Here is a 14,076-nt window from a genome sequence, read left to right on the forward strand (position 1 = left end):
GCAAGTGTTCATTTTGACATTATTTTACATTTACATTTTTGACACTCATCCCACCATAGTGCCATCAGACTTCTGATTTCAATGCAGGGTGAGCTGCTACACATTTTTATTTTAAATACAGGTCTCGAAAAAGTATCTTGATACAAATGAAATTGGATTGTATTTCAGGCCGGTGAAATAAAAATGACTCAAAAGTAATTGAAATACGTATTTCAAATACATGTAACAGAAATACTGCCCATCTCTGATTATGACAAGACAGCCTAATCATATCAAAAGCGTATAATAGTTATCAAGTGAGCATTAAAAAAAAGATATGTTGCCACAATGTGTAAGGTAAAGCGCTAAACCTTTTTAATGTTCTGTTTTTGATCGCTCCCATCCGCCTCGTTGGGTTAATATGCCATGATTGTATCATATCTCCATGCGCATCGATTTCAGAAATGACTAAGTATGTCATACAGGTTGATTACAAACAGGGCTGGAATATTGCTTTAATAAATCCTCTGCATGACTTCAGCGTGTCAGAGCAGAGCAGTCAAGTGATCAGACAGTCTCTCATACCAGGGCTTGTGTCTCAAATGGCCCTCTATTCCATGTATAGAGCCTGGTCAAAGGTAGTGCACTAAATAGGGAATAGGATGTATTTTGGGATTCGACCCAGAAGTCACACTGCTACAGCTGAGCCTAGAAGTTGAGCCTGGAAGAAGCCTTGTTAAAATTCTCCTCTATGGTGAGCACAGATTATGGAGACTCGCATTTCATGTGCAGCATATCTATGACCTGTACTATATATATATATAATTTTTTAAACTTTATCTAACCTACTTCTTGGTCCTAACTCCTGACATACTGTTGCTGTAACAGATTTAGAGAGGCCCTTGGTGAACTCAGTGACTAAATATGTGAAGGGCCTCTTTAGACAAGCAAAATATGTGAAATGACTTTTTAGACCAGAACAATATGTATTTAACTAGTCTTCCTGACTTGTGACATACTGCACTGTAGCTAACAGGTTTAGGGCTGTATCCTGAATTGAGAGCCGGTGATTACATTTTTGCCCACGTCTCCAAATGAATGATTTACACACAAGTCTGAGTATTGCCTGCTTATCTCAACTCTGAGTTGGGCCCTTGAGAGACTTTTTGGAGATCTCAGAGTGACTTACGTAAATAGAGACTAGTAGTGCAGACTACAGCATGCTGACTGGGTGGCAGTGACGCCCACCCATGATGTCTTGGCTCGATTATTCCCTGAAGAGGGACCAGCCCCGCCTCGCCGGCCTTGACGGGTCCCAACGAGCTGCAGATTAATGGGGTGGTGGTGGCGTGGGGCCACAGTGGGTTAATGTAGCTGTCTGTCCCAGCTAAACGCCTATGACTCTCTCCAGCCTCCTCCTGTCTGCAGGGGGCTGGGGTGGCAAACCACTCACTGAGGCACCCACCCATGTTGTCTTGGTTTGGAAAGAAAGGAGGGCTGGACTGGGCGCCGGCCTGGAAGTGGTGTCAATCCTATGCAGGGAATGTGAATGACTATTGAACCAATACAACACCAGATCTCTACTCTCTCAGCATGGGGGTGGACAGAAGGGGAAAACATGAAACTTTGTTCTAGTCTGTGAGTCTCATGGGTTAACACATGAATATGCATGATTTGGTGTGATAAACATGTAAGTAGGCCAATCGTGTGACTTGTTTCATTCGTTCAAATCCCTAGTCACTCATCATATGCTCTGATGGTGACAACTTCTCTTCCAGACTTGATCAGATGGGACAGGAGTGTTGAGGAATGGGAATAATATGCTTCAGCTAATTAATCTTGAGTGTTACAAAAATGTCAAAAAGCAGCTTATCTGGTGGTAAACGAACTGTAAATTTGAACTTTTTTTTTTCAGCTTTTGCTTATCGTCCCATATAAAATAAATTCTATAGTATCACAGCCAGGGGACTTTTTAGTATGTTTTTTTTTTTTTTTTTTTTTTTTTAATCAAGTGATTGCCTGTGCAAAATAGAGCTGCTTTCTATCTGTTTTTAGTAGGCAAAAGATGCATCTAAAACAGTGGAGGCTGCTGAGGGGAGGACGGCTCATAATAATGTCTGGAAAGGAGCGAATGCAATGGCGTCAGACACATGGAACCCACGTGTCGGATGTATTTGATACCATTCCACTAATTCCGCTCCAGCCATTACCACGAGCCTGTTCTCCCCAATTAAGGTGCCACCAACCTCCTGTGATCGAAGTCTTACATTTTGGTAATTTTGCTGACGCTCTCATCACACCATGGGGGCAACAAATTGTGAACTGCTGTAAAAAAATAAAAAAAACTTTACAAAAATGGCACACAAATGTGTCTTGTTACAAAAAAACATTGGATTCAGGCCAGCGGTGAAATACAAATGACAAAATATTCCAAACTAATTGAAATACATATTTTACAGGATTATTGCCCATCTCTGCATTTACCCATTAAACCAAATGAAAACAACTATTTGGAAGCCATTTTGTCTATCACCCTTATGCAGTAAGTCATAAGATGGCTGCCATTTTAAGGGTCCATTCTTGCTTTCCTGTCCCAAGAGAGTACTTCATGCTCACTGATGTCTTGGGTCCTCTGAACAGCTCTTTTATGGGTCTATTATGCCTCTGTGTTATACTCTGTATAAGGATTCAGACTCTCATATATAATTAATTTCAGAATAATTGCATTCAGTATTTCAGAATATAATATTATTTTGGTGTTCATGAAAAAAAAATATTGTTTTCACAATTTCTTTATGCAGAGCTGTTGGGATTTCAGAATTTATGGAAAATGCCTCCTGGTAATGGAAGTGTTTCTGTACCTGTTTACTAATAGGCTGTCATTTGAGAAGCTTTGGAAGGTTGTGGTTTACCTTCAGAAGCACATCATGATATAAACCATGCTTTACAACTTGGTCCTCATTTATAAACCAATTGATCTAACACACTTTTAAGTGCCTAAGCCTGAACTCTAGGTTTCAAGGGACAAGGCCATTTCTGTATCCATATTTTGTCACTGGGTGGCTACACCGCCGGTATGTACTAGGTAGTAGTACCTGTGTGTGTAGAGGTGGTGTACAATGGGCGGTGGGGTTTGGAGTAACGAGCACACGTGAATATTTAATGAAGTGTGCACACACGTTTAAAAGGTACACCTCGCTCTGTCTGTATGCTGGCTTAAATACCAGAGCTAATTAACACAGAGGTGGGCTGTTATGATGAATAGCAGGGAGGGCGTGCGCGCACACACACACTCTTCCACGGCATTCACACAGAGCGGCTGTACCATTTATTAATCAAACATGAAATGAGGAGAGAGGAGGAAAGGCTCTTGGGTCGTGCACCATGGGGAGAGGGAGATATTGTTGGGACAGAGGGTTTCAATCATATTGGCTGTGTGTGTGTGTGTGTGTGTGAGAGAGGTATTTGACCATAGACAGGAACCAAACAGGGGTAAGTAAAGAGACCGAACCCTGGAAAAATACAAAATAACCACAGATATTTTTGTAACCTGAAAACCTCTTAAAATAGAGATATTGACAGATTTATATTTGGTTATAATTGTTAATTTGTCTTCGGACTATCCTTAGTGTGTAGGGCCCTAACAGAGTAGCAGTAGAAGAGGGGCCTCTGTCAGGTCAGCCACGCCTCACTCGTCTTGCTGACTGGGTGATAACGGATAACAAAGCAGGCCTCAGTCTATGCGTCCCAAACGGCGCCCTATTTCCAACATAGTGCACTACTTTTGACCAGACCCCATAGTGCTGTCTGTAGAATGATTTCAAACCTATATGATTTCAACACTTTCTGAGATTATGGAGTGGTATCACCCCCTCTCTCACCTCACTTAAGGCAGTACAGTGTTAAGTGCTCTGGCCTGTGGGGACTGTAAATCAGGGGTGGAGAGGGAGCCGATGTCTCCCCAGGGGCAGAGCACACGCTCCCTGGCCTGCAGTCTCCAGTGTAGGCTGATCTAATCCAGCTCATCTTCCTGGAGGTTTAATTACAACGCCTGGTCAATTAGAGGGAGGATAGCTCCAATACAAAGGGGAGAGAGGTTGGGAGAGGAAGGGATGGCCCAAAACAAGAGAGGGGGAGAGGTATAGAAGGGACAGCCCCACTATGTAGCCTAGTGGTTAGAGCATTGGGTCAGTAACCGGAAGGTTGCAGGATCGAATCCCCGAGCAGACAAGGTAAAAAACATCTGTCGTTCTGCCCGAGCAAGGCAGTTAACCCACTGTTCCCCGGGCGCAGAAGACGTGGAAGTCGATTATGGCAGCCCCCTGCACCTCCCTCATTCAGAGGGGTTGGGTTAAATGCAGAAGATGCATTCAGTTGTACAACTGACTAGGTATCCCCCCCTTTCTCAACTAGATCATGTTGCAAATAGGATCAAAACCTGACTGCTGTTGGGTTGCAATCAGATATAATGGCTGTGGATAGAGCCTCCTCTAGTGGCGTCTCACGGTCACAGCTATGCAATATCGTTGTCCAGATATGATTTGGAGTCCATTTCAGATGAACCAGTATGGCAAGATGGGTGAAACTACAATTCTCTAAATCATTTGAGAAAGCATTGACAGCACCAAATGTTTAAAAAGAGAAACACGTTTATTAAAGCTTGAGGCCCTAGTTTTTCCATTCACTACAATGTTACCGAGTCAACTTTATTTTATCACAACTTTACTAGGATTGTGATAATGACAAAGTTATTTTACTTTAAAAAAACTAATTTTATTTTTAAACCATTTGTACTAAAAACATTTATACAATATCCCTTCATTTTGACAATCACAGATGCATGCAAAACTACTAGTAATAAAAAAGTTAATTATGACTGCTACAGTAGACAGGCACTAGTGGCAGTTCTGCCTCTACTCCTAATTTTAAAATATATATTAACTTAAATTCAGCAGTAGAAAACTAACTGGCTTTAGTCTTTGTAAAGGGCCACCAACCCCTTTGACACGACTTACAATCTGACTGTGATGCGATAGTAACTACTTGTCCTCTATAGAAAAGATTCTCGGTCTAAACAGATAACTGTTGTATCTCCTATATTTTGGGCTTCCTCAATCCAGTGTTTACAGATATAGAATGTCAATGATAGCTTGGTCCCAGATCTGTTTGTGCTGTATTGCCAACTCCTATGGTCATTGGTATGGCAATGACCACAGGAGTTGGCAAGCCAGTACAAACTAATGTGGGACCAGGCTACCATAATGGAACCGGAGATGCTCCAATAAAAATGTGAGAGAAAAAAAAAACCCAGTGGAACTTCTGTTACCATGGATGTCCACTGAGTAGAAATATACTGAATTCTAAACTGACCCCTAGCACCTACTGTTTAGCCATTCCTGTAGGTCTGAGAGGATTAGACTAGATGGTATTACCATAATACCATATTAGAATTTCTCTCAGATCTACAGGAGTGCCTAGGTTGTAGGGGTCGATTTGGATTTCAGAAATGGTAATCTTCACTTTAGATGCTAGAGGTGAATAAAGTGAGCTCAAATTATTGGGAGTGACATTTGTTGTTTTCACATCTTTACTCCAGCACATTGGATTTGAAATTATACAATGACTATAAGGTTAAAGTGCAGACTAGGCTATCAGCTTTATTTGAGGGGTTTTTCATCAATATCGGGTGAACCATTTTGAAATTACAAACACTTTTTGTAAATAGTCTCCCCATTTTAGGGGGCCAAAAGTATTGGGACAAATAGTAAAAAGTTTAGTGTTTGCTCCCATATTCCTAGCACGCAATGACTACGTTAAACTTGTCACTCTACAAACTTGTGTTTCAGATTATTTTGTGCACAATAGAAATGAATGGTAAATAATGTAGTGTCATTTTAGATTGTGCCTCTAACTTTCTCACTCATCATTATTCACGATTCATTCAGGATTATCCGCAATCCTGGTAGCATCCACATCAATGTAGGTGTAGGTGACAATGCGTTATTTACCATTGATTTCGATTACAAAATAATCTGAAACAATCAAAACCAACAGCAAATGCATCCAAGAAATGTGTAGAGTCACAAGCTTGATGCAGTCATTACATGCTATGAATATTGGACCAAATACTTAACTTTTGATAACTTTAATACACATACTGTATAAGTGAATTTGACCAGAAAATGCTGTAATTATTCAACGGCTCACCCGATTTGGATGAAACTAAAGCTGACAGTCTGCACTTTAACCTCGTATCATTCCAATCCAACGTGCTGGAGTACAGAGCGAAAACAACAACAACTGTCACAACACTGAGCTCACTGTAGAAACATCAACATGGTATGATATTATAGAGGAAGCATTTGTTCACAAACTGGGTCAGAGCAGGTCAACTGTCCTGCTTCATGAGATTACCTCTTCTTTAAAATAACACCAGAAATATAACAAGATGGATCGACATACTCAGGACATTTGATAACAAAGAAAGACAAAAAAAATACCTATTGATACTCTTCATAGAGTCTGAATGAATATAGAATAGACTTACATGCACAGACGTCCTTTGAGATAAGACACCTGATTATTCACAACAAAGAAACACGAGATCACTTAGAATACTAGAATGGACATGAGTAATTTCATTTCCATGGTCACTATCCCCAAAATGGTAGCTATGTGAGGTTCTAGAGTTAAACATCTGACCAGTGTAGCAAATTAGAAAGTTAGATATCTTTAGACAGAATTGAGTCAAACATAACAAGAACTGGATGTATGTAAATGACACTAACAATGGAGAACAAGAAATGTGTCAACTACCCAATGATCTCAATATCAAGGTAGGGTCAGCTAGTTACACAGGTCTATTAGGCTACGGCCATTCACTAACAAGTCAAACCAGGAACTGTTAAGCTAGTAGTAGTAACAGAATCAACTTGAATGAATCTGAGTGGTTCAAGGCCACAAGGATTTGTGTGTTCAACATTTTCCTTCAAATACTTAATAATGTCCATAGTATGATGTGCTTGGCCACTGAGGCTGCTAGTGGATCAGGAAGAGTGTCCTAGGTTACTGATCCGTATTGTCCAATGGTAAGCGTACACATACAATCAAATGGTTAAAAAAAAAAGAAGAAGAAGCAAAGCCAGTTGTTCATATTGGTATGACCAGACCAACCTCACAATAAAGGGCTTTCCAGGCAGGAAGTAGCGGTGGAGTTTCCCATTCAATGGAGCTAGGGGGTGGGGGTGGGGGATTCTATCCAGGCGGAGCGGTCAGCAGTGCACGTGAAAGCTGCCTTACGGAGATAATAGGAATCTGCTCGATTTCGCCGAACTCCACTCTGAATTTTCTCTTACTGTCTGGAAAGAGCTTAAGTCTCCAGTCAAAAAAAAAAAAACACTTGTCCAATTGAGGCTAAAACATGTCAGTTAATGAATTCATTATTGCCGTAGTAATATGACAGCTTGCCCAAACTCCTCCCACCCCACCCGAGGTCTCGTCTTCCCCTTCTGTTAAGTACCATGTACGTAACAATACAACATTTATTTAAAAAGTTATTACAAAAGTAGAAAATAATCCACTATCCCATCAACAGGATATGAGCTAGTTGGTGAGAACAACTTAAGGTTTGGTGTCTTTGTCTTAGCCAAGTTTATCTGGGCTGAGGGAAGATGCAGCACTGCTGTCTGTGAGAGGGTCAGCGTTTAAAGATCAGACAGCCAGACGGCTGCTCTGCTGCTGTAGGGGGCTCCAGGCAGCCGTGTGCCCAGGTGCATCCTGGGAGTAGGCTCCTCCTCTGCCCTCGCAGGAGAATGACTGGTTCTCCTCCTTGGGAATGCTCCTTCCCGCCCCACACAGACGGCGATGACGTAGCAGACGGTCCGTCCGCGAGAAACTCTGGAACCGGGGCAGAGGGAAAGCATACAAGTAACCACAAATGATGGGAGTCAGTGTAATGTACGTATTGACCCCAAACCCTGGACCATGTTCAGTAGGCAAATGTTGCAGATAGAAATGTCATGAATAGAGCCGACATGATTCCATATTCTACAGAACATATTTCTATCTGAACGTTCCACAAAGTTGTGCCTTGCTGAGAGTGCCCCAGGTGTGTGTATGTATACTGAACAGAAATATAAACGCAACAGGTTGTGTTTGTCCGTTGTTTCATGGGCTGAAATTAAAGTTCCCATAAGATTTGTTCGATACCAACAAAAATGGTATTTCTCTCAAATGACGTGCACAAATTTGATTATATCCCTGTTAGTGAGCATTTCTCCGTTGCCAAGATAAACCATTCACCTGACAAGGTGGCATATCAAGAAGCTGATGAAATAGCATGATCATTACACAGGTGCACTTTGTGCTGGGAACAAAAGGTAACTAAAATGTACACAACATAATGCCACAGATGTCTCAAGTTGAGGGAGCGTGCAATTGGCATGCTGGCTGCAGGAATGTCCACCAGAGCTGTTGAAAGTTAATTTCTCTACCATAAGCTGCCTCCAATGTTATTTTAGAGAATTTGGCAGTATGTCCAAACGGCCTCACAACGCAGACCTGACTCAATGGCCACCTGCACGTTGGAGAAGTGTGCTCTTCACGGATTAGTCCCAGTTTCAACTGTACCGGGCAGATGGCAGACAACGTGTATGGCTTCTTGTGGGCGAGTGGTTTGCTGATGAAATTTTGATCATTTAAAATTTGATGTCAACGTTGTGAACAGAGTACCGTGGCGATGGGGTTATGGTATGGGCAGGCATAAGCTACAGACAATGAACACAATTGCATTTTATCGATGGCAATTTGAATGCACTGAGATACCTTGACGAGATCCTGAGGCCCATAGTCCTGCCATTCATCCACCTGATCAACTCTATGCGAAGGAGATGTGTCGTGCTGCATGAGGCAAATGGTGGTCACACCAGATACGGACTGGTTCTGGTCCACAGCCCTACCTTTTTTTTTTAAGGCATCTGTGACCAACCAATACATCTCTGTATTCCCAGTCATGTGAAATCAATAGATTAGGGCCTAATTAAATTATTTAAAATTGATGTTCTTATATGAACTGTAAATCAGTCAAATCTTTGAAATGGTTGCATTTATATTTTTGTTCAGTGTAGATCTCACTTACCTGATTGCAGCGATCACACTGGTAGGGCTTCTCTCCACTGTGAACTCTCTTGTGTCTGTCCAGGTGGTATCGCTGAATAAACCGCATGTCACACACGTCACACGCAAACGGCTTCTCCCCTAAACAACACAAAAACACTGTTCAAAACAATGCTATAGATTGCATTTGATGGATTTGTACCTTTTGGGGTTGGGGGGGGGGGGCTGTAAGATGTAAGCATGGGGTCAGCAACGGCTAAATCCAAAAATACCACCAACCTGTGGAATCACCTTAAGAACACCCATCCAAAAGCCCATATGTATTATATTAAGTTAAAATAAAAGTGTTCATTGTTCATTCAGTATTGTTGCAATTGTCATTATTACAAAAATGTGTAAAATATGTATATATATATATATATATATATATATATATATATATATATATATATATATATATATATATATATATATATATATATATATATATATATATATATATATATATATACACATTTTAAAAATCGGCCGATTAATCAGTATCGGCGTTAAAAAAATCAATTGTTTGACCTCTAGTGTCTACAGTACAGGCTGGTGGTGTAATTGTGTGGGGAATGTTTTCCTGGCACACGTTCGGTCCCAATTAAGCAAAGTTTCCATGCCCCGAAGAATTCAGGCTTTCCTGGAGGCAAAGGGTGGTCCGACCCGGTACTAGATGGGTGTACCTAATAAACTGGTCACTGAGTGTATATCGTTTTTTCAGTCATAACTATTACAGATCGTGGGCTTTTAAAAAACACCCCTTAGCGGTTCTCAGCCCACCCATCTCCCTAAAGCACCCTCTTGTGATTTCCATGTGCCATATATTTGTTTCAACTGCGCTGTGATGATTCACATAAGTTCTGAACCTTTCTAATCACATAGTATCCACAGATTGCAAAATTAAAGAGAAATCATTTTACTGTTTCCACTAGCACTTAAAATTACAGCCAAATTCGAGCAGGCTCAAATGTTATTCTCAAATTCAGAGCTGGGTCGAGGGAAACCCGGGCCAGAGCAGTTTAGTTTCACGACTGGTCGGGCCGGTGACACCGTTACTATGCAACCACCAAGCGGATCACTGCTGGATGCTGACAACGTTTAGCTAGCTCGTCTGGGCTTGTTGCTGTTAGCTAGTACATGAACAAGCAGTACTGTAGTAGTCAGACATGACAGGAATTACCACCATAGCTGGATCCTTCAAGGAAAAATAAAACATCTGCTTTTATTTGTGAGTCGTGCATGTTTCTCTACTTTTCTATGACTAGTGTTATAATTTAACACATTTTATGAGTATTCCTGAGCAAGGAAGGGGAAACGTAATGCAATACAAACCTGTATGAGTGAGAATGTGCCGCTTCAGGTGGTAGCTACTTCGGAATGCTCCATAGCAGTGCTCACAGATAAAGTTCTTCTGTACTTGTGAATTGTGATCATCACCGTTAATATCCATCTCCACCTGCTGAGAAACACAATGAGTTTTCAAAATATTACAACTTGTCATATTATATACACACACAATTAGTGTAACGATACAGCACACGCACACACTTCTGTCCTGCGTTGTAAATTCCATTTCCTCCACTCTCACATAAACACAACTTACCTCCACTTTCTCTCTCAGCTTGTTGGGTGTGGCTGATTTTCTGTGCTTCTTTTTTGTCGGTTGTGTATTCTGGCTGGCCTGCATATCTTTCTCATCCAGCAGCCTGGGTGCGTGACACGAGTGTCCATCCTTTCTAATAAACTATTGAGAGGAGAGACGGTTGATAATTCATATGTTTCTAACGTACCAGCCAAAATAGAGCTACTGCTTAGACGTGTATTCTTTTTTTGTTGTTGTTGATAGATTTACTATAATTACACACTACCCACAAGACGGTTATCATAAGCATTGCTAACTGGCTATACAAAGTGATAGGCAAACGCACGCATACACAGACAGGCAACGTTGCTGGAAATTAATCGCCAGATATTGTGTTATATTTGGATTTTTAAGCCAATTGTGGCTAACCAAGGGTGGGATAATGAAAATGTGGCTGTGATTGGATAGTATCTGGGAGCTTGCAGTGTCTGATACAGTATTTGTGAGATTTGTTTATGACAGTTTGCGGTTGAACACATGAAAAATGTACCGGGCTGCATGTGTCTATTTCTCACCAGGGGTGGGCAGCTGACTCCCAAGGGCAGAACCATGTGGCTGTGGTGGGACTGGTGATTGTTGTGGTGTGATTGGTGAGACTGCTGCTGGTGGCTCTCAGGGTTGTTGATGTCCCTCTGGCCCTGGTCGTGCTGTGACATCTTCTTTTGTCCCCCAGACATGTTGTTGGCCTGCATCAGGGCCATGCTGGACAGCACCGCCTCACAGCCCAGCAACCCAGCCTGGAGGAACAACACAAACAGCAGTTCAGTTTGAGAGTAGTATGGTGGCCTAGGATTGTCATCAACTCAGACTGCAGGAACTACACAGGACAAGCAGCAGCTCAGAGTCAGCATCAGGGTCAATGTCAGGGCCACAGTCTCACGCATAAAGGCTGACACGCAGGGATTGCAGATGGTCATCCACTGACTGTTTTCAGACTATTTTTGGCCTGGTCTGTCAGGCCTCTAATGGAAAGACTCAGAGAAAAAGTGAGGATGAGAGAAAGGCTTCAAGCCATGAATGTAATGGAATTGTGGCACAAAGACGAAAACAAGAGACAAAATAAATAAAAACAAAAATGGAAAGAAGAAAGGAGAATTCAACTGACCCATTTCATGTGGTCTCGAACTGAGTTGTTGGGATGGTGTGTCATCGCCGGTACGTGGATTGAATGCGTGTGTGTTTGGGTGTACAGGGGCGCATCAAGGGGGTTCACTCAGGATGAGGGGTGTGAGAAGACTACACCCACCCAAATCATCAGGTGGCAAAGCCTGGAAATAGAGGGTTATTGTGAGGCCAAATTATTTGACCATGACTACTGGTATTCAAATTCAGTCCTAATATACCTAATAGAGTGTCATTTGTTTAATTATTAGGGGTGCTCGGTCATTTCTCATCCATATATTTATATGTACATATTCTTATTCCATCCCTTTACTTAGATTTGTGTGTATTAGGTAGTTGTGGAATTGTTAGGTTAGATATTGCTGCAGTCAGAACTAGAAGCACATGCATTTCGCTACACTCGCATTAACATCTGCCAACCATGTGTGTGACCAATAAAATGTGATTTTATACATTTGGCATGGTCAACAAAGAAAGTCGATATCAGGCTTGGAGACAGCAGCCCCAATGGTTTAGTGTATGCCTCTTCTTCCCATGGAAAACAAAAGATTATTGTCAAATATTGTTGCAATGATGACAGAAATAAAGCTGGAGGAGGACGATAAACACATTCTGTTCATGAATATGATCTGGAAAAGGGGTTATGATTCATGCATGTGCAAGTTACTCAAGATACCGTTCAATATTGACCCAAGTATAGGCTAATGATATGCAATCACATGTTAAGAGTCAAGTACAAAAACAAACAGGAAAGCATAGTTTACCCTATACACACAGTTGATCGATCATCGTGTGTTCCCTCTACTCTACAAACATGTACTCTAGTCTCCATGCAAAGCGCCCGCTAAAGTTGCCTAGAAGTGAGGGGCTAAAGCTGCCTGGAAGTTGAAGGGCTATCTACCTAGCTTGTTAGAGCTCACGTCAAATGCATTATTATTCAGTGCCCTTAGACTGCACTGCTCTAGTTAACTACAATAATGTCTGAATACTGAGCGAGCTCAACGTTACAGAAGGAGCTAGCTACCTAATTAGCAAGCTAAGTTAGCTGGCTAACGTTAGCTATTTAACCGTAGCTAGCTAGACATCTTCACTGAGTGTTCGAGGCCAAACACCAACACATAGCTACGGGGTAACGTTAGCTAAGACCATGAGTGAAAATATTGTTTGGTTAAATATTTTAAGAATTAGCGATCAATGCGGTAACTTATGGGGTAAAGCAAGGGTCTGCTTAGGTGAAGCTAGCGCAAGATGACTCACTGGTTGGGTACCCCCCTCAGACAACACAACAACAGCCATGCAGGGCGTGCGGGTTGAGCGCCGACTACAAACTGTCATAACTCTCATTGCCTTACAATTCTGGGAAATAATTTATGCATTGCAACTCTATAGTGGCTTTGTTGGGAATTACATTTTATAATGGGTTTACCTTAGGTTTGTTTGAGTTTTGCAGATTAATATTTCTTGTCGGAGTTCCAATTTTCTCAGTTTACAAACACAGGAAACTACACCGGAAGTGTTCCCCGGGGAGACCGTCCACATTATGAGTTTAATGACGCATGATATCGGCCATGTTGGTAAGGGAAATATAGGGGGCTTGCTATTGCGGCGGATTGTTGGAAGACCATATTGCTGGAATGTAGAGACAAATTAAAAGTTATCTTCACTGTCCAACTAAATACTTATTTAGTGAAGCGATAATTTAATTTGTCTCTAAACTCCAGCATTTTGGATTTGAGATCAAATGTTTTACAGAACGTCACCTTTTATTTGAGGGTATTTTCTTACGTATCTGTTTACCATTTAAAAATTAAAGCACTTTATGTATCTGCCCCCCCACGCTGACACTCAACACTGGGGCCCCTCAGGGGTGCGTGCTTAGGTCCCTCCTGTACTCCCTGTTCACCCACGACTGCATATTTTCTACTCACTATATATAGTCATGTTATTTTCTACTCGCTATATATAGTCATGTTATTTTCTACTCGCCATATATAGTCATGTTAAGGAAGCATTTCACTGTTAGTCTACGAAGCATGTGACGAATCAAATGAAATTGTATTTGACAAGCTTGATGTAGTCATTGCGTGGTAGGAATATGGAACCAAATACTAAAAACGTTTTAATGAATTTATAACACTATAAGTGAATTTGTCCAAATACTTATGACATCTTCAAAT

The 14,076-nt window shown here is 41.4% G+C and overlaps 1 protein-coding gene across 3 annotated transcripts; it reads right to left on the bottom strand.

Annotated features, from left to right (window-relative positions):
• Positions 1-4,610: 4,610 nt before the first annotated feature.
• znf740b (zinc finger protein 740b) lies at positions 4,611-13,412 on the bottom strand. Of its 3 annotated transcripts, none has more exons than XM_021565947.3 (7): positions 13,326-13,412; positions 11,883-12,045; positions 11,293-11,514; positions 10,739-10,879; positions 10,468-10,591; positions 9,116-9,234; positions 4,611-7,875 (listed from the first exon to the last, which is right to left on the bottom strand). In XM_021565947.3, exons 2-7 carry the CDS (start codon positions 11,925-11,927, stop codon positions 7,690-7,692), a joined length of 837 nt encoding a protein of 278 aa, XP_021421622.1. In that variant the 5' UTR covers positions 11,928-12,045; positions 13,326-13,412; the 3' UTR covers positions 4,611-7,689. The 3 variants fall into 3 exon arrangements, with proteins under 3 accessions (XP_021421622.1, XP_021421620.1, XP_021421623.1); XM_021565945.3 differs by having other exon boundaries at positions 10,468-10,594; XM_021565948.3 differs by lacking the exon at positions 11,883-12,045 and having other exon boundaries at positions 10,468-10,594.
• Positions 13,413-14,076: the final 664 nt, after the last annotated feature.

The sequence above is a fragment of the Oncorhynchus mykiss genome, chromosome 16, assembly GCF_057628025.1.
Source record: "Oncorhynchus mykiss isolate SJ-2025 chromosome 16, ASM5762802v1, whole genome shotgun sequence".
Taxonomy (NCBI): Eukaryota; Metazoa; Chordata; class Actinopteri; order Salmoniformes; family Salmonidae; genus Oncorhynchus; species Oncorhynchus mykiss.